The following is a 26,595-nucleotide window of genomic DNA, read 5'->3' as shown; positions in this document are numbered from 1 at the left end:
ACTGACTTACATTCATAGGATACATATCACAAATTGAGTAATCAAATTAGTTTACTAATAAAGCTTTTGGGGCAAATATGATGTCATTGATTTTGTAACTGGAAAACTCTCATATTTCAAGCAACAAAATAGATTATGTTTTCCTCGAAGATGTGACCTCAATGCCATGATTCGTTTTACGCCATATTGCACTAGAATACTTTCTAAACCATGATTGCCAAATAATAAACGCGCCATTTTCATTATATTCCAGCGTTATTGCCGCAATTTACGTTCAATTTAAATCGATTTTAATTGATTTGAATTGATTTATACTTCATATACCACACATTATTGTGTAATTTAATTAAGACAGCACAATTACATAATAACCTTGTACATAGTTTTACATTTCAATCCATGTTGAATGAATTTCACCATCACTACAACCGTGATCTTGTGTAAACGCGTACACTTATGTACACGCTTATTTGCAGGATATTTAAAAACTTTATAATCACTCAGTATTAAACAAAACAATGGGTATCACATAACTGGCAATATTTTGAACAGGGTTAATGAATATATTATGACCTTATATTTGTTTATAATGCCATGCTGGGCATCCAAAATGTTAAATTGCAATGTTTTTAAAAGAATGTGTCAACAGTTTTTCATTCATATCACCGTAGCAAGTTAACCCACTTTTCCTAAGCAAGCTGGTCTACCAAACATGGAGATGGCTTTTGATGTGCAGTACGTACAACAGAAACTCTAAGAATTATCATTTTTATTGTTAAAAGGTGAATAGCTGTAGACTACCGGAGTGGTAGTCATGTCATAAATATGTTAGCATCTAATGCATATCTTAATTTTAATCCACCTCGATTAAAGTGTGGCGGTCACTGAGTATTGCCATTATACAGACTGATCTTTGGTTATGAAAAATATATATGCTAAACTTCTTTAGACATCATCTCCACACATAGAACATCTTCTGAAATGAGCTTGGGTCAACCTGAAAATCAAACTTATTGTATTAAAACAATCATAATTGATAATCTTATTTTATTACTATTAAGATTGCAAAATTGTATAGTTTAACAACTGAAGAACATTTTAAACAAAACACATCACAATTTCCTATAATGTAAAAGAACTTTTGTACAATTATTATATATTATCACGTGCTTCTCCTAAATGAAGGTCAATATCAAGGTCAACGTGACGTACAGTGATGTGTTTATTCCCAGTAAATCAAACCAAACATTTGGATAAAGAATTTTGACCTGATGACTTAGTCTACGTTTATGAGTAGGTCAATGACACAGTTAAAGTATGAGACATGCGTTTTTCTGCTATGTAAAAAAGGCCGTTAAACGGACCCGATCCCAAAGCAAACGGACCCTATGCCTAAGCGAAATCATAAAAAAAATCCCCATTTCCCAAAAAAAAAAATTTTTGTAAAGAAGTGTCTTATGGCTTATGACTCTTATACTTTATATCTCAATTTAATTTTTTAAACAACCAACAAAATATATAACCATAATTTATATGATTTTTTTTTGTAACTGGCCAGGAAAAAACCTGTTGTGTAGAGTTTTTTTCCCAAATTTGCCACTTTTATCGATTAAAAAACCCCAATTTGACCCGACTAGATTTCCCAAAATGGCTTAAAAACCCCTGTGAGAGTAAACATAGATAACATCCGCGTAAGTATCAAAGCTTTATATCAAGAGGTATTGAGGGAAGATGAAAAGAACATTTTGGGTCAACCAAGCATTTGACCTTTTAAATTAGTTTACGTCCAAAAGTGGGTCGTTGTCAAGGTAAAAATGAGGTAGGGATTTGTTGGTGTTTTGAAAGTTTTCAAATACATCATCCGAATATTAAAAGCAATTAACATACAGTATGGGTGTTAGAATAAACTCGTTATTTTGGTTTGATGAAGAGTTTTGCTTCCTGAAATAATCTTAGTCCAAAAGTAGGTCAAACTCAAGGTCTAAATGAGGTATAGGTGAGGTGGTAGATAGTGTTCAAAGACATCATCCATGTAAGTATCTATTTCTATACCTTCTTATGTAAACTTCTGAATTAAAACCATCACATTAATTCATTGTGTACCCCCTATAGGCGTCCCCAGCAGAGGTCCCAGACATCACGATAACAGACTTGTAACATGCGATAATAATGTAAGAAGAAACTCCTGACTTTGAATTAACTAAAAATTTGGATTTTCTGAAATAGTCTTAGTCCAAAGGTAGGTCGAACTCATTGTTAATATGAGGTCAGGTGAGGGTTGATAGTGTTCAAAGACATCATATTTGCAAGTATCAAAGCTTTGAATGCAACATCATTCATGTTGGACGAAATGTGTCATTTTAAGTTAACCACACATCGACTGACGGACACAAGGCAAAAACGATTTCTCGGCATCACTTATCAGTAGATGCTGGTGGCATAAAAACTTACAATGTTACTCTCCTCTGATCCAGGTATGACCGTAAAATAAAAAAAAGCTCTGAGGTGTCTGCGGTATTCAGGATTGTGAGATATCGTAAGTGTCCCGGATATGACGTCACCAGCATTTACTCGTACCGGACTATCCAACAGGAACAGATTCTGCTTCCAATGGGTCAGCCTGAAAAACATATAACGAATCATCTAGTATCTCAATCAACCGACAGCTTTTTGAAAAACAATTAAGGTTACACATTTAATTTATTTAAGTGAGTTGAATCAAATGTCTAGTAAAAGTAGTGGTTTACTTGTCGAATACGCGTACATTTGAAGTTCATTTAAATGTTTAAGTTTGAGCGAGATCCACCAAGTAAAAGCGGAGTTAAAAACATAACATTTTGGAATCATATATTCTATACTGGAAAAAACACGAGAGGCCATAATTCTTTATGCATAGGGCTTTGCATAAGGTAATTCAAATGTAAGGTTATTAAACTGTGAAAGTTTGAGAACAATATGTCCTGTGCATACAGAGGAGCGCAAAGTACACTGAGAACAAGACGCAGAAAATAAAACTTTCAAACTATTTGCGAGTCTCTTACTAATTATCTCGTCCATTGTTGAGTAACACAGTGTCCAAGTACTAAAAGAGGTGTTCAAAAGGCATATTAGCACATTAACAAATAAGCATATGATAACAAAATAAATATATATTAAACACTATGAATGAGTCGCTTACTCATTGTCTGGTCCAGTGTTGAGTATCACAGTGTCCACGTCTTCACTTAGGGGACAGAACTCGACTTGAAACCAGGTACAAAAGTCATGAATGGTATCCCCTTGGTCAATGACAAATTAACATTCTATGTTCGCTAAGCTGTCTATGATAACTGTCTTTATATCGAGACGTAAAACAGAGTGGCCTGAAAAATAGAAAACCTAGTTCTATTTATCATTAGTTTTGACTTCAAGTTTATATCTTGACTGTGCAGATATTTGATGAATGTGTATAACAATCTTGTTATTGTTATTGAATTTTGTCTCACATTTACAACTGTTTATTTTTATGTTTAAGAATTTAATCGAAGATCTATATTATACATTTAATTAATATGCAAACTATCCAGAAAATAACTTCTTATTTTATGTACCCATATCACCATAAAAGCATACACAGCCACAGTGTTCCCAACCAGTTAATAAATCAATTAATTGTTGAACAAATGCTCTTTAGTAATCAGACAGTGGAATGATCTATAACAAAAAGGACACGTGGTTAATTAAATAATGAGGACCCATGAAAATAAAAACCATTGACTTATGATACGATACGAACAGATAAGATAAAATCTTTTTCAAGATATCCACCAAGAGTTAGATATGTTTACCCCAAAATTATCACACATTTCATTTCATTTGTTACCTTTTGCAAGGCAATCACCGCAAGGAAGGTCATAGCAGCAGGTCTTCTTTAGCGAGTGTTCTAAGAAAGGATGAAATGCAAAATGTATATGGACAATATAAACCACCCCATGCAAAAATAGGTGTTATTCCATATGACCTGTGGAAATGGATTCCACGCCAGTAACGCCACATGCGGTCTTAAGATTAAAAAATAGACTTTGATCCAACACAATATGTTCAGTTTTTATATATATACAGACTACAAACGTTGCTTTTGTCATTAGACAATTTTCCTAAATCAAAACAGTGTAGTTAGATGCGTTACATTCTAATTCATATTCAATTCTATTAAACGCTTAGGACATTACAGCTTGAAGAATATTCTTAATTTGTAGACTATAATCTAAGAATTGGTTGATGAAAACTGGCATTGATTTGATTACAAGATACATAAATATCTAAAGATTTTTTAAAAACATCAATTACAGGTTATTCCCCGTATACGGAATTCTGGGTGTGTTAACCAAATGCTGTCGATGAGACTGAGCCTGTATAGCATTAAATTAACAGTAATGTACAATATAATGTATATAAATAATGTTATGTGAGTTTTGGATAAAGATCAAGATTATCATACAAGCCTCGTGCTACCATGGTTCGAGCCGAGTATAATGAACTTGATCTTTAGCCAAAGCTCACATTATATTCTATCCTACTACGTCCATTCTTGTTCCATTAATAATTATCAAATATCGTATTTTTGACGATTTTGTCTTTCCATTAGTTGACAAAAACAGATTCGCCATTTCTTGCAATAGTATAAAGCTTTAGTTTATACGATTGTTATAATACTATCGATTTTAATCTGGTAACATGATATAATTATTTCATGTGGTGAAGATATATTTAAAAAAATAAAACGTTAATATTTTTGATCCACATCATCTTCAATTTTCGCATTTTCAGCAAAATCATGTAAAGCATGCATTTGATAAAAATGTGTGCAAGACTAACGCATGCATTTGATAAAATGTTGATTAGTCCAATGCAGGCATTTGATGAATATGTGTGCAAGACTAACGCATGTATTTGATGAATATGTGTTCAAGACTAAAGCATGCATTGATAAAATGTGAGTTAGAATAATTCATGCATTGATAAAATGTGTGCAACAATAACGCATGCATTTGATAAAATGTGAGTCAGAATAATTCATGCATTTGATAAAAATGTGTGCAACACTAATGCATGCATTTGATGAAAATGTGTGCAAGACTAACGCATGCATTTGTTGAAAATGTATGCAAGACTAACGCAGGCATTTGATGAAAACGTGTGCAAGACTTATGCATGAATTTGATGAAAATGTCCACAAAACTAACCCATGCATTTAATGAAAATGTATGCAAGGTTAACGCATGCACTTGATGAACAATTTAGCAGTACGCAATGGCCCCTTGAGTCTCACGCGCGGTCACCGTAAGGTTGATGCACGTTTGTCTAATTTTAAAACCAATCAAATGAGTCTGCGTTTGATGCGTTCGAAGTGCGTGAATCGGGCGTCAGACGCACGCAAGCTTCACTTAAGTCATTGGAAAGTTGGAAATATATAAAAAGGCGTCCATGTGATACTATTAAAATCAGTATGAATGTGTTGAGAAGAAATATAATTAAAAACAACGGAAACATGGTCTTAATTTTTCAAATTTATTTGAATTGTTCAACATGCTAATCATTGGATTTGTGGTAAAGTGTCATTAAAGTCCGTTTAATTGACAGTGTAAAACAGTTGCGCTTCGCTCGAACTCGCGTGCTCTTTAGTCGGAGTTGAATCGCATGGTTGATATGAAATCTGTATGAATAAAAAATTAACAATAAGTGCACAATACATTTTTTATATGAATCTGTACAAACAGAAACGAATTACCAGAAATATCTTAAATATCCCTACTCTGAAAAAAAAATTGTCTTCACCACCACCACCATCATTATCATCATTATCATCATTATTAACATCATCGTCAGCAGCAGCATCGTGTCATCACGATTATCATCATCATAATACAATCAATACCCCCTATCATAAGGACCGCCAATAACATCACCAACACATAACTAGCGTTACAGCAATCGCAGCGAAATTAGAACATCATCATTATCATAATCATCAAGTTTAAACATGAATATTAATATTGATCTTTATTTTATACTTTCCGGTGGTTTATAGAGAAATATCAGTGAATTAAAACGGATAATTCACTGTTTCAACAGCGAAAATTAACAGTGAAAATTAACGATATTTTTTATGGTTTTACCGGAACTATTTTTGGATATGGTTGGTTTTCCAATTGTGACCCCCGATTTTACCAAGGGCGACTACTCAGCAATGTTTTTCTTAAACAAAATACAGATTATCTTCCCTTGAACATCCATGTAATGACATTTGGAGCTCCCAAAAGGGAATGTGCGGAATGACAAAAAGACAAAACTAATCATTTGTAAGCATAAAATAAAAAGATTTGTCATTTTGATAACGCCAAATAAGACGAAATAAACAAATTGAGTGAATGCACATTGCTATTCTTTTTTATCCCTACTTTTAAGTTATTGCGAGTTTCCGTATGTATTGTGTTTAGTTGCTTTTTAATCTATATTTATTTGATTTGTTGTGTTTGGTTGCTTTTTGAATCTATATATTTGGAACTTTCCTTTTTTTGAGAAACACGTGAGTTATATATAAACAAACTTTTTTTAATTCAGTTTCATCAGAATGACAAAAACAGTATTATCATTACGGGTTTCTTCGTTATTGGTCAATTACGAATTGTTCACGCAACGATAATTTCAACCACAAATAAAAAGCACCGAGGTAACAACACTGCAAGGGTCAATGAAAATCATAGGAGAATGTTCACGGATAATTGTCAACGTTGTCGCAAGTACATTATGTTTTTTTGCATCAAAGGCGTTCTACCAGATAGTTTTCTTTTTCATATTGTTTCTGAGAAAAACGTTTTCAAAATATCTGAATAACCTAAGTGCAAAAAAGGCCACTGGTTTAGACGGTATACCCTCTCGTTTTGTCAGGGATGGCGCTCCAATCCCTGTTTCTAGGCCTAACATGACTTCAGTTTTATGAAATAACAACCCAGTTGTGCTAATTATGATAACTATTTATCATTAAAATTAGATCGTGATAACTCAAGTTAATGTTCAACAAACAGAGATTTGATAATCCACTAGGCTTTAATATATATATATATATATATATATATATATATATATATATATATATATATATATATATATATATATATATATATATATATATATATATATATATATATATATATATATTCATCATTTCAAAGATATAGACTAATATTACTACAATGTACCGATTATATACAATTCAAATGAAAAATAATCATCAGAGCAATTCAGTTGATTTCTTGCAACAGATGATAGCATGCTTTTAAAGTGTATGTCAACACAATAAATCATCCAGGTAGAATAATGCAAATATACATAACACCTTATATGAGACCCTTGCTGCCAAGAATTTTATTATGAAACTCCCTTTTAACCTATTCATGATCTTACATTATTGAGGAACAAAATCAATCATCCACGTGAATCATGAGATGATTCATACCACTTAATACTAGTTCGGTGTTGCCGAGCATTCATGTTGAAAGTACATATTCCAAAATGTTTGTACTTAATCTAGTGAAACAAAACTATTTTACAGGAAACGCCAGGATTCTGTTGCACCCTGATTGTCCCACAATGATTGAGACTGTGCTTCTGTTGTAGCAGACTGCATGTGGGTAACAAAGTCCATCCTTCCTTGTAGCAAGAGTTGCAAGCTTCTTCTTGCCTTTACCATCCAGCTGTATGATAGTGTGTGATACACCTCCACATACCAACACCTGTCCCTGAGCTGTCACATGTATACCAGCTGTGAATTGTAGGTCTGGATCTGTGAAGGTGTGATGAACTGTTCCATCTCTGGCCAGGGAGAGGACCTTGTGATGGGAATTGTTGGTGAAAAATAGTGTGTCACCCGACGGACTCACTGCACAATTGGATACTGCAAAAGACAGCATAACAAATGTACTTAATTCTTTAAGAATTAAATAATAACAATGTTACATCTTATTCACACCAGCTATTTATTTTGATTATTAGAGTATGATTTTTTACAATGACACATGTATGCATGAATGATTATTTGCTGAAACCCCATGACGTAAACATCAATAACATTCTCTCAATAATATGTATTCCCTGGCAATCAGAGCATGCTGCCATGATAACTGTTATGAAAGTATTTAAAATAGTATCTAAAACCAATACCAACTTTTAAATAGTCAGGAATTTAGTCATAACAACACTTGGCAAAGGAAAGACATTATTTTTGAGTAAGTTTTATTTATTTATGGTGAAAGTATTATGTATATTATTTAAAAACATTATTATATGCGATGCGCAAATGTAAATAAACGACTTTTATGAATAAGAATAAAGCATAATAAAATTGTTATATTCCTTATAATTATTTCAAAATATACCCAGATATATTCACCATAATATTACCTGTGCCAATGCCATATTTATCCTCATACAGCTTATTAAGCTGGTCTCCACTCGTTGAATACTTGTAAAGTGCAGTGCCAGAAGTGAGATACAGGTCTTGCAGATAGTGAGCAATGCCATAACATGTATGTTGAAACAGTAACTTTCTGCCCTTAACCAGCTGCCCATCATTCACTGAGACAAACTGAATCTCACGTGTCTTATTGCCATCCACAGCAACAGCTACTTGACTTGAGGTGATTAGACATATGCAATATGAATTCGCAGTGAAATCACAATGTCCCACCACCTGGTATTGGTGATCTAGTAGCATAACTCTTTTATTATTAAAATCTGTGACAATAATCTGATCATTTGAGAGAACATGAATGGCTCTTTTATCACAAGTTTTCTGTGAATTATAATGAGCAGCATATTGTCCGGATTGAGACGGGTATGTGTTGTTTTATTATATTAATGTTATAAAATGCGCTAAACGAATATATTTTTTAAGTTGTATTCAATTAACTTACGGCTTTTAACAATATTGGAATAAATAGTATCAACAACTTAAGCAATCTCATATAACAACAGTACATGTAATTTTAGTAATCAAAGCAAATAAACCGATGGGTTGTGCGATATATGTTTTGTAACTATCTTCATTGTTTTAGCACATAAAAGCCCTGGTAATAAAATTATTACAAAATGCGCATTCCGGGAATAACATTTATTATTAACATTCATTTGACTGGCATTTTTATCTTAAACGACACATATTAGTAATAAATAATTCAGTTTGCTTACAGGGCAGTTTGGAGCAATATGATGACATTGCCTTTGTAAATAGAAAACTCACGTTATTCAAGCCACGATATTTTTTATAATTGTGTCATATGCGATTTCAATACCATGATACGCTGTAGGCCTTAATTCGCTGGAATACTTTTTAAACCATGATCGACATAAAATCCTAGCACCATTTCAACGTATATTCCACCGTAATTTCCGTAACTGACGCTCAGTTTTATACTTTGGATTACTATGTCTTACTAAAAATCGCATATATATTTGTAATTCTATTAAGATCACTCACTAGGATAAAACCTCACAAATGACAAAGACTTTTTTGGAAGTTTGGGCGTCAAGAGCAACGTGTCGATGTTGTATTTATTTTGTATAACCAGTTTTGTACACGGACGTTTAGCCCTTCTCGAAGGAATTCGCCATCACCACAACACTGATCTTGGGTAAATGCGTACAAATGTCGACACGCTTATTTTGAGAATATCAGTATCATTATCGTTTTTAGCGCTGTCCATAATAGAATACTTTAACATTCAGTATTTTACCTGACTCTTTATAATACAACTTGCAATAGTTTTGAATTATCCAATGACATAAATGTTTGTTAGTTTAAAAATTGAAAGATTTAAACGTCTTTGTTTGCACGAGGAGTGTTAGCCCTTGTCAGCAGTATTTAAGGCATATAAGATCTGTCACTTAACCCACTTTTCCTGAGCAAGATGATTTAGCATACATGAGGTTTACTTCGGATGTGCACTAAGTACAACAGCAACTATATGAATGATAATTCTTATTATTAAAACATGAATTATATTAGATTACTGGAATTGCAGTTGTTTCAGATATATTTATGGTATATTAATGAATTTATCTCGCTCAAAGTATGCCAGCCACTGAGAACTTCCAGAACACATGCTAGTAATGTTTGGTGAGGTGTTTTGGGATGCTGACGTGCCGCAGACATGGAACATCTTCTGAACTGAGCTTTTTTAAACACCGCATTTACTTACAACGTTAATAATAATGTAAAAAACAAAACAAATTCTAACATGGTTTTTGTGAAGCTTTGATATCATGGCTCTACAAAATAATAATATATAATAAGCAAATAGTTATAATGATTATTTCGATAATGTTGCCAATAACAATATATGTTATAAAGACTTAAATAAATTAAGCAACACAAAATCATCCCAAGTATTAAAAGGTTAAAGAGCCGGACGAATATTAATGACCGTCGCACTTGAATTAAGATTGCCTATCGACAAGGAGCGTGATATTTTTATGACACATATGATCTGGTCTTGGGGAAGGAAAACACACATTAACACCCCATGGACTTATTAGACGGGTGAAAAAAACACCCATATTAACAGCAAGTGGCCTAATTACAGGTGAAAACACCTTGGGTTGACGAGACGGGAGAAAAACAGCCATTATAGTGATGAGACTAGTGAACAACACTTATTTGAAAGTATTCGTTAATGAACATGCACTAAAAAATCGGTTTCGGTTGCTTACGGGCCTAGTTTGGGCCAATATTAAAGACCCCATTGCCATGGTGAATGTAACCAATATTAGAAAAAAACCTTATTATAGCACGAAGACTTACATGTGTTGCAAGGGACCAACTGCGTTTCAACCGGCATACGGAAATATCTGTAAAATATATTCACCTATGCAGAAAAGACATCACATATAGGATTAATATAACTCTATAAATATGTGTCATGTTCTGAGAAAACTGGGCTTAATTCATGTGCGTAAAATATCGTCCCAGATTAGCCTGTGCTGTCCGCACAGGCTAATCAGGGACGACACTTTCCGCTTTGATGGTATTTTTAGCTTCAATGAAGTCCCTTCTTACCGAAAATCAAGTTTAGGCGGAAAGTGTCGTCCCTGATTAGCCTGTGCGGACTGCACAGGCTAATCTGGGACGACACTTTACGCACATGAATTAAGCCCAGTTTTCTCAGAACAAGACACATATTATCAAATGATATATTTTTGTAAGCATCCACTTGTCCTTTATTTAATTCAATATGACTTATTGCTTATACAATACAGGAGGCATGTACAAAACAACATCAAACATTAAAATGAATTTAAATGCACGTTCATCTATTGAACGGTTTCTGCAATACCGTGAGAGTTTGAATAAGTTAAATGGCACACCGAATCTCACCATTCAATCTTATCATTCAATGCAATATGAAAATCAGTTTATTTAATTACTATAACTATTACTGTTTGTGTAACGCAATGGCGGCTATATTAAGTTGGTTCATCGCTTTGATTGCAGTAAGAAATAACTTTGATGACCTTTAATTGTAGCAACGCATAGGGGAGAAAACTGTGTCCAAACAAAAACACTTCCTGGTTCACATGAAAACAAAATGGCTTCGAGCATGGAGTCTTCGCTTGCAGCAAAAGGATCAGACACACTATGGGACTTTTCTTGTGATGCTTGCAATAAAAACGAGGCTCAGTTTTACTGTGAAGGGTGTTCTAAGTGTTACTGTGAGAATTGTGTGATACTACACAACCAGCTATTTAATTCTCACTCTTTGTTCGGCAGAGAACGAATGGAGAAATGGCCGATTGCAAAGTCAACTTTAGACATACTGGAGCAGTGTGGACAGCATAACGATGAAAAAATAAAACTGTTTTGTGAGGATCATAGCCAACTTTGTTGTCACATTTGCGTGGCACTTCATCACAGGTAAGCTACATTAACCAAAAACATATTTATTTATTTATTGAGGTTTATTCTGAAAATTAAGGTTTATATCGATAAGCAACATTGTAAAGAAGGGTTCATGAGAAATGGATGCACTTCGTAAATAAAGGTCGATATTGTTTCCAAGTACATGTGTATTTACTGTTCCAATTTTAAATGTGTCTGTCTTCATAATTTAGCACACCCTAATATGGTTTAAACTCTCTGTCGTATGTGTTTACATAAACCGTCCAATTTTAGTCAAGAGGTTTATATTGATTTAAGTGTCGGCTCACTGCGTTAGGAATGATAACGTACTACATGTTTCAATGTTTAAGGTTAAGTGTTGATATCAATATTTACATTTACCGATTACTGCCTTAAGTTGTTGATAGAGAGCAAGACTACAAATCTGAGGATTGCGGGTTTGATTACTGAACGGGTCAAATAACTTAAATGATGAATGTCAATACAATTATGTCTGTGGAAATTCTTGCCATAACACTGGTTCAATTAAGGCAGTTGAAAGTTACTAGCATAAGTATGTGGCCAGCAATCGCAGGAAATATGAGGGTTGATCGCTGCGATATGACTGCAATACTGTTTAATATGGCGGAACAAATTCAACTTATCTAACAAATCTACACCGGACACTAAATGTTTAGAAGATAAATTCCATGAATGTATGCAACCAACGTCTTATAAATTTCTCCCAACTAAATTTCTATATTTAAATTAAATATGCCCAGCGAAGCAAGAATGGGCTTAACCTTAGTCCATATTATTTGAGCCCAAAAAATGAACATATGAATAATATTTTTGTTTGAATGTGCTCATTGTGCCAATTGTATAATGCCACATAGTGGGAGACATTAAGCATTCCACTAGTCCGTCCGTTAAGTCGAACGGACATACATCCTGAAGTGTGTACTCACCTCTCGTTAGGGCTGTAGACATTAATATTTGTGATTCTCATTCCCGCCCGCCACTGTCAAAAACCTACGCTTTTTGTGTATTTCATACAAAAATTGCCTATGGAAAATTATAAAATCGGAAACGGCGACCATTGAAACTTAGTTTTCGGTTTCCATACGGAATCATCACTTAAACTGTTGTACAATTACTTATTGCACCACCCGTTAAAGGTGGATTTATACTCCCCGTTACGACCATCTGTCCGCCAATGTACCCCAGATACGGAAAATACGCGTTATGGCACAAGGCCATACTCAGGGGTACTTTTTAGTGGTTGTTGGTACCCGAAGTACACTTAAGTATTAACTGAACCGACATTTACCAATCGAGCGTTATTAACCATCCGTAATTCAAATGAAGTTTTCATGAATATAAAAGTATGTATACACTGCCATTACAATGCACTTAACTACATAATTTGGTCAATTGTTAAGCTGTAAAATCATAATAAAAATTAGTATTAGTTTTATTATTACTACAACAGCAACATCAATAACAACAATGCAACCGCCAACCCTCTCCTGACTGGCTTCTGGGTGGATTTCGGTCAATATTACAAACCTTAATTTGTATATTACGATTAAGGGAGAAATCGCAACAGAAACACATTATAGGTCTTTTGTAATTTGTATAAACTATATAAAAATATCATTTTGTGTGTTGAAGCAAGTCATTTTTGACTTAGTGGCAGATTTGTCCGTGTTCAAACATGTGTCGAGGGGAAGCAATTATTGTGACAAATCTAGTTTATTAACATTTTGATAACCTAATAATGGACTATAGTAAAATTAAGCACAAATCATCTTCTAGAATTGAATATCGCGGACAAAGTTCTACATGTATATGCTACAAGATTTCTTGAGATCTTTGGAATAATAATTCTTTAGTTTTTTTAATAAGTAATTACCTGTTCATTGGTAATTTATATTACTCACTACGCTCTTCATACACAATTATTTATTGCTTGATTATATAAATGTATGAACTTGCAGGTCATGCAGTAAAATCAGCCTTATTGACGAGATCAACAATTATTCAACGGAAGACGCCCATAAGCTCTCGACAAACATTCAGGAAATACAAGAAGAGTTAGATAAACTGAAAGACAGTGGAAAAAGCACTCTTCAGATGCTTGAGATGAAGTACCAGCAAATTAAGAAAGAGATCGACACAGTGCGACAGAAAATAAATACAGAATTAGATCGGCTTGAGAGAGCAACAATGCAAGAAGTGGGCACATTGATTTCTAGCTTTACGATAAATATTACGGAAGAAAGAGATAAGTGTGACAGCATTCAAGAGAGTATGCAGTATCTCAGTAAAGCGGTAAATGAAGTTTGCAACAAGAGCAGTAAACTTCTTTTCATAGCTTTAGAAAAATGTCAACAGCAGATAAAGGACTCTCAATTACTTCTAAAAGAGTCGAAAGTGACACATGAATATGGTATTGAATTCGCACCCAGTGACGAAATTGAGAAGTATTTATGCAAATTGGCTGGTCTGGGGAGTGTTGGCCGACAAAATAATGTTATTTCGTTGCAGAAAAAGTCAGAGTATAGCGTTAAAATGTCGACTGAGGTGAATCCATGCTCTACATATGCAATCTGTGAGCATCCTACTGGCGAGACACTTATTCTGGACTTTCAACATAATAAGGTGAAACTGTTAGACAAGAAATATCAGTGTCTGAGCATTTGCGAAGTGCCTAGCTATTCATATGACATGTGTTTAATATCTCCAAATGAAGTCGTTGTTACAACGAATGAGAAAAGCAGTGATGGCGATCTAAACTGTCTACAGATGATAACTGTCAGGAATGGCAGGTTGGAGAAGGGAAGGGAGCTTCAGCTGCCACATTGGTGTGTTGGTATTGCCCACCATAAGGGTGATCTGTATGTAACTTCCGGAAGAGCTCTGTATCAGTACACTCTAACTGGAACACTAGTCCAGAAACTATACGAGGACATTACAGGATCTGATACAGGTAGTGGACACATATTCTTTAATTATAGTAATTACAATGCAAATGTATAAGGAAACAAATATAACTGATCGATCTCGTGAATCACGAATTTATAGTTGATCACTAAGTTGTATATCAAATGTTGTACTCACATGAAATAGCGATACAATAAATCTTCGAAATATAAGGTCATTTAAACTATAAATAGTCTCTATGCTAGTTGTGTGCACTAAAAATAAGCAGTCTGCCATGGCTCTTAACGTGCTATTCAACTTATAGCCATACACAATATTCGTTGGTGCCTTTCCTCATGTACTTCGAGTGACCAGAATTATAACATTTGATTATTAACCGATTATTTTAAATAACCGTAAACTGCATATAAATATTGTCTTACAATGCTTTTTGTCTGCAGTGTACAAATGTGCTGTAAACCTCATGGGTGACAAGATCTACGTCACCAACATGGACAAACACACACTCCTAACACTGGCCATGGATGGAACAGTTATCTGCACCTTTTCTGACATTGACCTTAAAGTCCCATGGTGTGTTAATGTGACATCTGGTGGACAAGTGCTCATTTGTGGCTATGGATCCAACAACATTATACAGGTTGACAGCGAGGGGAAGAAGAAGCTGACCGCACTTGCTACAGAGAAGGACGAAGTGAAAAAGCCATGTTCAGTCACCTACAGCTGCATCACTGATTCAGTTATCGTGGGTTTTGAAAGCAATGATAACGTCATGGTTTTTAACGTGACACAGGCAGCGACAAAATAAGTCATAAAATAGAACCAAATACACAATAATCTAATGATACTTACCATAGTTTAGTTGATTTTCAATTCAGTAGTTCGTTTATAACATGTATTGCTGTGATGTAAATGTCCAATGGTCATATGAAAACCTTAAGACTTGCACAAATAATGTTTACAAATGATGTTTAAATACATATAATGCAAGGATTAAAGATACAAATATGTATATACAATTGTATAAGTCAACGTTCGAAACAGAAATATTTGAGGTACATTCGAATATGAACTGAGCCGAGACGTTTGTATTTTAAACTGTTTAGTGGAATCATTTACGTAAACGTTGCATGCTGGCGTTCTTATTGTTATTTACGAACTTTATTATTGTTTTATATTAAAGTACGTTATTTGCTTATTGTTTTAAATTGAGTACTTTAGTTGATTCATGTTTTTATTTACGTACTTAACTTGAGTCTCGGGTTCATTTGCGTACTTTGTTTGATTCTTGTTGTTTTACTATCTTGGTTTGAAACAATATTTTTTTGTTTAAATCGAGCATATATCGACCATTAATAACTGTATATTATTATATGTTAACATATGTTGCTCATGTATATATCTCTACTTAGCATTTATTTTTTATTAAGTTGCTATTATTGTCCTAATAACATTACTATTGTCAAACTAGTCCAACGCAATGTTTAAATCTACATATACGGTGTATTGCTAAGACTACCAGATAAGAATCGTTGTGAAAATGTTGCGACAGTATAAACGTAATGAAGGATATACCACGTTCTTACATTATACACCAGACAACAATAACAACACGATAACATGTAAAAGGAATTAATAATTTGGAAATAAAATTGTCATTTTATATGAGTTCATATCACCATTTAAGTGTTAGTGCTAAAAGCCCTAACACTTTCCGACTGGGAAAACTAATTTAAGTCATGACTTAGTCGAAACCCGTGCTGGATGCGAATACAACAAGTAGTATAAATGTAATAATAACTCTAAAGAATAACGATTGTTTTATGAGTGCATTCATACTATGATATTCAAACTGTTATTATATTGGGTGACAAATAAACGTATGAACCAAACATCTTTCGATTTCTTGCGATTATTTCGAATTTTGAGTTTCATTATTATTCCCTTACACACAAAAATCAGAGTTGAGGACAGAAATGTATCACACGAATACATGGTTGTATCGGCGATATATAGTACTATTAAAATGCAAAACATTTGCAACATATTATTTCATATTTATAACGACAAACATGTTTAGTCCATGGTGAGCTATAACAGTTTCTCAGTGAATACTATGATTTAATGATATGAATTCATACATATACCATAATCATAGAGAACTTTTGAACGTGGGGTAAAACATAATGAAATATCGATCAAGATACAAATTGTGCACAACTAATTTGATACAAACTTTTTAATATAGTGTGAAGCTTTACAGACCAGAAAGTCATTTGAGAAAGTCATTTTAATCTAACGTATTTCTCATTTTAAAACTTCGTGAGAAAAGCACTGTTAAACTGTCTCTTTAAAGCCTTTTACCCTAAGAGAGAACTTTGTTTGTATCAATGCATAGGAAAGATAACTCTGTCCAAACAAAAGTCTGCAGCTTTTTTTGCCCAACAGCTGTCACATGAACACATCGTGGACCTGTAAGGTTAATATATATATTTATATAGCTCTCATCTAAGATTGACCTTACAGGTCCTCATATAATGTTGACCTTACAGGTACACGGGGTGTTCATGTGACAGCTGTTGGGCAAGTGCTCATTTATGGCTATGGCTACGTAGTCATGTGGATTTGCGCAGCAGTGCAGTAGGTAGTACGTTAATCACGTATATTTTGTATGTGATGTTAATATCATGCAATAACAAACTAACGACTTGTTTAAACAGATGAATTGCAAATAATCATGTATATATAGTTATTTGTATACACATTTGATTTCTTATGTAATATTTAGCAGATTCAAATAATGAACCCATACGAATGTACGAATGCTAGTTGCAATAATACATCTCCCAGCTATATTGATCCTCTGAGCTGTACGTATGTACTCATAAAAGCTCAGAGCATTCAAGAAGAACTAATACGAATGCATGCTATTAGTTACAGAAACGTTCATGAGGTGCATGTAAATGTACAACAATCTTGTTTTTATTTATATACTTTATTTGAAACCATAATTACAGTATACATCGGCTATATGTAATAAGTATATTATGCATATATTCAAACATGTAAACAACAAGAGCTGTCAGAGGACATCGCGCTCGACTATTCGAGTGCTTGACAGTATAACGTTAGCCATCATGGGGAAATTGTTCATATTCAATAATATATTATACGATCTTTCAAAAATAAAAAAAGGAAAAAAACATTTGTTTGGGTGGTGGGGGTGAGATGGGGTATAATGTGGGCTGTGGTCATTTATTAGACGATCTTTCAAAAATAAAAATAGGAAAAAAAATTGGGGGGGTAGGGGGGTGAGAGGGGGTATAATGTGGGGTGTGGTAATTTATAAGATGATGTTTAAAAAAAAAATGGGGGGTAGGGTGGGGTGGGGGTGAGAGGGGGGTATAATTTGGGTGTGGTAATTTATTACATGACATTAAAAAAAAACATTGGGGGGGGGGTTGGGGGAAGGGATTCTGGATAGGGGCGTGGGGTATTGTTTCGGTGGAATCCATTGTGGTATTCAGGTAAGTGTTGTTTTGTCAAAATAAAAATAAAATGTGATCATAAATAAAGGAGTTATGGCAATTTAAGCAAAATGTTCAATTATATAAGTGTAAAAGGGACCATAATTATGTCAAAATGCTTGATACAGTGGTCTGCTCTTGTTTATAGGTTGGGGTCATGTTGGTAAACAAGTATGCAACATATAAAAGCAATATGTCAAAGGATATATGAAATATTTGGGGTAGTATGCAAACTTTAACATAGATTTATCAATAATATGCATATTCTCAGTATAAAAGGAGCAATAATTATGACAAAATGCTTGATAGAGTTGTCTGCTCTTGTCAATAGGTAGGGGTGATGTTGGTAAACAAGTATGCAAAATATGAAAGCAATATGTCAAGGGACAATGAAAATAAATGAAGTAGTACGCAAACTTTAACATTTGCTGCATATTCTAAGTGGAAATGGTGCCATAATTATAACAAAATGCTTGATAGAGTTGTCTGCTCTTGTTTATAGGTTGGGTTCATGTTGGTAAACAAGTATGCAAAATATGAAAGCAATATGTCAAGGGACAATGAAAATAATTGAGGTAGTACAAAAACTTAAACATTTGTTACTAACGTCGTGTAACGGAAACGCCGACGCCGGGGTGAGTAGGATATCTCCACTATATATATTTCATATAGAATAGTCGAGCTAAAAATTGTTAATGCCTTTGGTCTGCAAATAGTATAATTTTACGTGTTATAAATGTTTGCAAGGAGGATACAACATGTGTATACAGAAAGTTACAATCTGCTGCATATATTACAAATGTGTTTCACGTATTTTAATTTAATTCACGTGTTAAATGTACGCATTATGTAAACATGTGTATGTACGATATTGAACGCTTATTATCGTTTCCTCATTTAAATTTTACGCTTTGACGATATATATGTTTGTACAATGGTGTATGAATGGTTTGCAGACTGAATATATTGGTTAATTTTCCAATAAGTGTCTGTATTAAATCTATCAAACTTACTACTATAAAATTGTAAACATGTTTTATAATCTCTGATAACACTTTATATAGCCTCTATAACTCCATAACGTTACATGTAGTAAAGTGTTCATTGTCCAAATTAAGTGTAACATGCGATGTGTTAAAAAAAATTGAAGGTTATAAAATGTGCTTAACGAATGAATTCTGCGAATGCATTAAATGCAACTTTTATATCAATTACTTACGGCAGTTAAAATTTTGCTTCAATTCACATAATTTACAATGGTTAACAATTCGCTTCAACATTTATCACATGGCCTATATGTGTTAACAAATTGCTTCGACTTTTATTCACATAATGTACTTAATCTATATTTCACTCCACATAAATGAAATGCTTCAACTTGTATTCACATTACTAACAACTCTAAGCAATTAGTAAATAAATATAAGCAAAATTTAAACGCTCTTGTGTACCAACACGACTTGTATTTTAAGCAGTTAGAGCAAATTATAGTAATTTGCGAAAGGTGTATTTATTCAATTATCACCCTGATTTTGATAATTAAAATGCCCCCGGTAATTAAATAATAAATACGAATACGGGGAAGCACTTTAATAAATATTATATAGAAATTCATACTTATAATACACAAGATAGTTTGAGTAATCAAGTAAGTTTTCTAACAAGTCAGTTGGTACCGATTTGATGCCGTTGCATTTGTGACTGGAAAACTCTATATTAAGCCACGAGATTAATATTGTTTTCCTTATAAACGTGACCCCAATACCAGGATACGTTGTACGCCATATTGCACTAATTTCTGAATCATGATTGACAAACAATCCTAGCGCCAATTCAATGTATATTTCACGGTTAATTCCGCTATGAACATTTTGATTACTCTTTCTTACATTAAATTATATACATATTTGATTATTTTAATAAGGATAACACAATAAGATAACACACAATGTTTATCATTTGGTTTCCATTTCCCTTAAGACAAATCAAATATGTAATTAAATAATTCAATAAGATAACACAATAAGATGACACCTAACAAAGAGCATTGACTTCTTTACGAACATGGACGTCAATAGCTTCTTGTTGATGTTGGTAATGTAATTGTAGTTCCGTGCAAGCTTTATTCACGGAAAAGTTTAAGTCAAATCCATATTGAAGGAATTTAACATCACTTCAACCGAGGTATTGTATAAACGAGTACAATTATTTACACGCTTAGTGTCAGAAGTATTACCATTATTTCCTTAAATTCTTCATTAAATACTTCAAATCTCCGTTGTTAATCCGATAGGTAGCATACATCAAATAATATTTTGAACAGTGTAAAAGAGTCTTAACTGTTTGTTTATTATACCATGTAGTGCATCCACAATTTTAAATGTCTTCGTTTTTGTAAGGATTATAAGATAGTATCGTTGTCAGTTAACGTACGTTTCCTGAGCAAGCTGGTTTACCATACATGAGGATGGCTTCTGATGTGCAGTTAGTACAGAACAAACTCTAAGGATATTTCTTATTATAAAAATACACATTTGTATATTAAATGTCATATCATACGTGAACGTACTGGAATGATTTGCTCAGAGACATCCGTAGAGTGTCGTCTTTATTTTTAAAATTTTAGCATAAGAAAAACCATTTACGTGTACACTCAATCACGACACGTTGACGAACTGATCTGTAGCATTTACGTGTACACTCAATCACGACACGTTGACGAACTGATCTGTAGCACTTGAAGATAACTAATCTTTAAACGTTGTACGAATGTTGCGAACAAAAAGTAGGAAGAGTTGTGCACAGTCATCATGTCCACCTGTGGCAAACTACGTTCTAGTAAATACTGGACAATCTGCCTGTTTCTGACCAACATGAAGAATTATTTGTAACACGATTACATTCCAACTATCGGTAAACTCTATTTGGGCTCTTTCGCTCGCTTTTTGACCGCCGAAAAGCAAATATATTTTCACATTAGAAACAAAATTAGTATCTTGTATAAGGGTCATGGCAAGAATATACATGTAGGGTTAAGGTCTGGATTGGTACAAAAAATATAGAATTATTTTTGTGCATTTTGCCATTTGTTAATTTTTCATTTTGTCGAAAAAAGGTGTGCATTTATAAGCGCATATCACCTTAAGCTGTTAGTGACGGTTATTATTTAATGGATTATACAATTCAGGTCACCTTTGCATTCTTTTATTTTTAATCAGCATACTATTCATGACAGCCAAATTAAAGTATCGTTATGAATCATTGAGTTGTATTTAAATAATAGAAAACTATATAATGCATGTAATTTTGTTTTAAGAACATGAATTAAATCTGATTTTTGAGTAAAATAAATATCCCGACAGCGGACGTCAAAAACAGCCTTCAACCATTCAGTGCACAAAAAATAAAATCAGAAATCACAGCAGTTCGTCATAAAACTAAGGCAGCATTAGATCTGCTAGAAATGGCGACATTTTAAGAAGTGGACACCATGTTTGCCAACTATAAGATTTCTATTACCAAAAAGAGAAGTGTGTAGCAGCTTCCATGAAACTCTGCAATGTCTCCGTAAAGCAGTCAATGAAGTTTGCTATTATCAGAGCAGTTAATTACTTTTCATACCTTAAAAAAGACACAAGCAGATTTGTCCAATCGAATACGGCTTTTTCACTGCAAATAAAGTTCGAACAAAGCATTTAGAAGGACTTCAGACTAACGTGCATGTTACATAAATGCAATCTATGGGTTGAAAAGCCCATTGTATGTCCTATGCAGCAGCAGAATTAAGTGATTGAAGGACTTGGAACTAATGATACTTTTTGAGTTTTAAAGTTACACCTTTTGCATTCACGTACTATATTTCTTAACTGTAATTCAATGTAAGGTATAGACTTGTCTGTAAAATGTTTAGATTCAAGAGTGCAACAATATTTTGAGGGCTTTACACCCTCTTCGAGCCACTTAGCTCTCGAACGTACTTATGAACCTCTCAGTTTAATTTCTCTAAATTGTTCTTGTTCATTTTGTCATGCTTGTAATTTGTAAGTATTATTCTCGTTTAGATTTTTGTTCCTAGTGTTGCTATAGTATTACTTCCTTTTGTTTCCTTCAATTCGGTTGTCAATCTTATTACTGTCTATATTGTATTTTTGTTTTCTTCAGGTGTTAGATGTACGCATTATGTCAACAATTAGAACAGTTACCTTTACCTAGTATGTACTTTGTAAATGTCATTATGTAAGTATTATGAGCGAGGTATGTGTGCTTTTCAGACTGAAATAAAGTTGTATTTATCATTCTCTTTAAACTGTTAAAAAGCCCCTTTAGTACCATATGTAATTAAACCACTCATCATTGAAAGTAAGATGCAGTCAGGACAACCATTTAACATGTGTTATGTTAAACGTTTCTTAAAGGTACACAAATTATTTAACCATTGAATTAGTTTCAACTTTGATTCACATAACATATATTAATAACGGTGGTTAACAGCATGTAAATACATACTAGAAGAAACAAATACAAAATTGGTGTAAGCGAGTTGTTCGTCCTTGCTGTTAAATATATATATATATATATATATATATATATATATATATATATATATATATATATATATATATATATATATATATATATATATATATATATATATATATATATTTATACATAAATGAACGTAGGATACAGGCATTTTACCATAAATGCTCCGCATCTCCTATACGGAGCAAAAGACAAATAAGTACGTCTGGAACATGACTAGCCCATAAAAGCCCCTACTGGCGACCGTCAAACAACGAAAGTTGGCTTAGTTTGGACATGTCACCAGGCACGACTCTCTATGCTAGACTGTTCTCCATGGCACGCTAGAGGGAATTCGACACCAAGGCCGTCAGAAGAAAAGCTGGACGGATAATGTAAAATAATGGAAATGGAGGATTTCTGTATCGTTGTCCCTCATTTCTCCCAAACAGCAAAACCAGTCCAAGGGATTGATGATGATTATCATATAAAACACAGATCTACGGTCTCAAATAAGTAGCTAATAAGTTGTCACTAAGCTTACTGCATGGCTTTTGTGAATAGTAAAATCCGATGACACACGCCTTGAGATGGATTTCTTTCGTTGCCCAACTTGACATTACTGCAATACCATATACACGAGACTTTTCACTGTACACCATGTTCCACTGGAATACTTTCTGAGCCACAATTCACATGCACATGTAGTAACATTTAGAAATATATTGCTGAATGTCCTCGCTTGACAAATATCTTTCATGTCATAAATATTTAGAACACTACACAGTTTGTAACATCAAATAAGAGGTGAAGTCCTTCAAAAGCATCTACATGGCTATTGGTTGTTTGTCTTGTTGCTGAGTCAATGTTCGTTAAATGTTGTTGAATTACAAACCGAATAGTATAAGTGTATAATCCATGTTGTAGGAATTTTACATCACAACCGCTAATATACACAAGTACTATTATGTAGGCACTAACATTATGGATACTTCTTGTTTTCACTTCCTGATGCATTTGTCATAAAATAATTCAACATGTAGTTTGTTATTTGACAAGGTTTTAAGGTATCTCAATATAAAGAGTCACACAGCAAGAAAATTATATATTAATATTGAAACGGCGTCTTTAAACCATGCTTCAAAGACAAAGACATCATCTCCACACATAGAACATCTTCTGTACTGAACTTGGGTCAACCTGTAGGTCAAATGCAATGTGAATCAAATTTAATCAAATCAAATTAAAACATTTAAGGCAGTGATGGTGTAATGGCTGTGCAGTATTCCACCTCAACAGTCTTGATTTCAAAATAAGATCTAAATCGTCACATCAAACTGACAAGAAAGTAGCTGGATAAGCCTAAGGCTATCAATGCAATCAAGCTAAAAAGTTATCACAAAAAAGGTACATTAAATTAAAATTATTTGAAACTTTGTTTGACTTTGTGTAAAATTTAATATATGCTCAAAACATTTTATTAAAAACATAAAACAATGACAAACAGCAATAAATGTTTCTCTACATGATGAAAGATTCTTATAGAAGTTCTGTCATACCGAGGAATAATATCACTATGCTCAGTCATGTATTTTCTTATGTTGCCAATAACAATATATAAAACTGACTCTAAACCAATTTTAGTAAACAAACATGAGCTGTGTTTGTGAAACACAATGCCACCAACTGCGCTTTGAAGGCGCACGGCAGCTATTTAAGAAAAAATTACTTTTGACCTTGAAGGATGACCTTGACCTTTCCCCACTCAAAATGTGAAGCTCCATGAGATACGCATGCATGCCAAATATCAAGTTGCTATCTTGAATATTGCAAAAGTTATGACCAACCTTATATTGGGACAGACACGTGCATACAATGACAGACAGACAGAAAGGCCAAAAACAATATAATCCAGATAATTCGATCAGGGGGCATAAAAACATTAAAACCTTACACTTTTACTTTTCTCCTCCGATCCTGGTATGACCTTGAAATCAAAGAGAGCTCTTAGGTGTCTGCGGTATTCAGGATTGCGAGATATCGTAAGAGTCCCGGATATTACGTCACCAGCATTTACTTGTACCGGGCTGTCTAACAGGAACAAATTCTGCTTCCAATGGGTCAGTCTGGAGAAATTATTTAGAATCATCTAGTATCTAAAGAGAGAGCTTTTTGCAAACAATTAAGGTTACACATTTAATGTGAGTTGAATCAAATGCCTACTAAAACAGTTGGATACTTGTTGCAAACGCATACATATTTAGGTCTTTCAAATCTTTAAGTTTAAAAGAGATCCGCCAATTTAAATCAGAGTTGAAAACACAAAATTGTGGGATCATATATTCTAAAGTGAATCATTAGACAAAGGGCCATAACTCTTAATTTATGGGTCTATACATTAAAGCAATTAATTTAACGGTCATTCAAATGTGAAAATGTGAGCACTATCCGTACTGTACTTACAGAGGAGTTCAAAAAACATATTGGTTGTACAATGAAAACAAGGTACAGCATGTGAGAAAATATATATTGCAAACTATTTGCAAGTCTCTTACTCATTCTCCAGTCCATTGTTGCGTAACACAGTGTCCAAGTAGTAAAAGAGAGGTTCAAAATCATATTAAAAGCACACTAAAGATAATTTAAGCATGTGGTAAAAAATATTTAAAAGTAATTGCAAGTGTCTAACTCATTGTCTGGTCCAGTGTTGAGTATCACAGTATCCATGTCTTCACCCAAGGGACAGAACTCGACTTCAAACCAGGTACAGAAGCCGTGCATGGTATCCCCTTGGTCAATGACGAATTCAAATTGACATACTATATTCTCTAAGCTCTCTATGGTTACTGTCTTCATATCGAGTCGTAAAACAGACTGGCCTGAAAAATATAAAACCAAAGTTCTATCTATAATTAGTTTTGATTACAAGTTTATATTTGACCGTGCACAATTTTGTTGAATGTGCATAACACACTTTTTATTTTTATTGTATTTTTGTCTTACATTTGCAACTGTTTATTTTTATGTTTAAGCATGTAATCGAAGATCTATATTAAACATTTGATAGATGTACAAACTATCCAGAAAATAACACCCTATTTTATGTATGCATATCACCATATAAGCTGACACAGTCACAGTGTTCCCAGCCAGTTAATACATGTACATCAATAAATTGTTGAACAAATGCTATTTAATAGTTTGGCAGTGAAATGATCTATTACAATTGGGAAATGTGGTTAATAAAATAATGAGGACTCATGAAAATAAAAAAACATACATCTATGAAACGAAAACATAAGATATAATATTATCCAAAATATCCACCTAGAGTTAGATATGTTTAATTGAAAATTATCAAACATTTTATTTCATTTGTTACCTTTCGCAAGGCAATCACCACAAGGAAGTTCATAGTCATGATAAGGTTTGCTCAGCAGGTCTTCTTTAGCAAGTGTTCTGGAAAAAGGATGAAATATATATTGGATATGGACAATATGACCCACGTCATGCAAAAATAGGTCTTATGCCAAATGACCAGTGAAAATGGAATTCATGCAATATGTGGCCAGAACAGCTACATAGGCATCCTGCACATTTTCGCAGTATGGTCAGGGGATATCCTGTCTTCTATAAATTCAAAAGGTGGTCCCATAAGCGGACAGTTCAGCTCCTGACCAAACTGCT

The 26,595-nt window shown here is 33.6% G+C and overlaps 3 protein-coding genes across 14 annotated transcripts in view; 1 reads left to right on the top strand and 2 right to left on the bottom strand.

The window, feature by feature from the left end:
- Nucleotides 1–16,754, top strand: part of LOC127847747 (uncharacterized) — an 87,558-nt gene extending 70,804 nt beyond the window's left edge. For 3 of the 4 annotated variants that reach the window (XM_052379868.1, XM_052379872.1, XM_052379873.1), the window contains 2 exons: nucleotides 13,915–14,906; nucleotides 15,301–16,754. In XM_052379868.1, coding sequence (XP_052235828.1) covers nucleotides 13,915–14,906; nucleotides 15,301–15,668 — 1,360 coding nt within the window. In that variant the 3' untranslated portion in view covers nucleotides 15,669–16,754. Of the gene's footprint in view, nucleotides 1–11,612; nucleotides 11,951–13,914; nucleotides 14,907–15,300 lie in introns of those variants that run through there. The other variant, XM_052379867.1, reaches the window with a different exon arrangement.
- Nucleotides 1–26,595, bottom strand: part of LOC127847745 (zinc finger protein 596-like) — a 289,933-nt gene that overhangs the window by 111,110 nt on the left and 152,228 nt on the right. The window lies entirely within an intron of this gene.
- Nucleotides 482–26,595, bottom strand: part of LOC127847754 (protein arginine N-methyltransferase 2-like) — a 29,464-nt gene continuing 3,350 nt past the window's right edge. Inside the window, exons 4-7 of one of the 2 annotated variants that reach the window (XM_052379883.1) lie at nucleotides 26,291–26,367; nucleotides 25,598–25,787; nucleotides 2,578–2,620; nucleotides 482–997 (exon numbers count right to left, since the gene is read on the bottom strand). In XM_052379883.1, the coding sequence (XP_052235843.1) occupies nucleotides 953–997; nucleotides 2,578–2,620; nucleotides 25,598–25,787; nucleotides 26,291–26,367 (355 nt within the window). In that variant the 3' untranslated portion in view covers nucleotides 482–952. Of the gene's footprint in view, nucleotides 998–2,577; nucleotides 2,621–23,067; nucleotides 24,109–24,862; nucleotides 25,035–25,597; nucleotides 25,788–26,290; nucleotides 26,368–26,595 lie in introns of those variants that run through there. The other variant, XM_052379882.1, reaches the window with a different exon arrangement.

This window comes from Dreissena polymorpha, chromosome 10 (genome assembly GCF_020536995.1).
Source record: "Dreissena polymorpha isolate Duluth1 chromosome 10, UMN_Dpol_1.0, whole genome shotgun sequence".
In the NCBI taxonomy this organism is placed as follows: domain Eukaryota; kingdom Metazoa; phylum Mollusca; class Bivalvia; order Myida; family Dreissenidae; genus Dreissena; species Dreissena polymorpha.
This window is presented reverse-complemented; position numbering and strand designations above follow the sequence as displayed.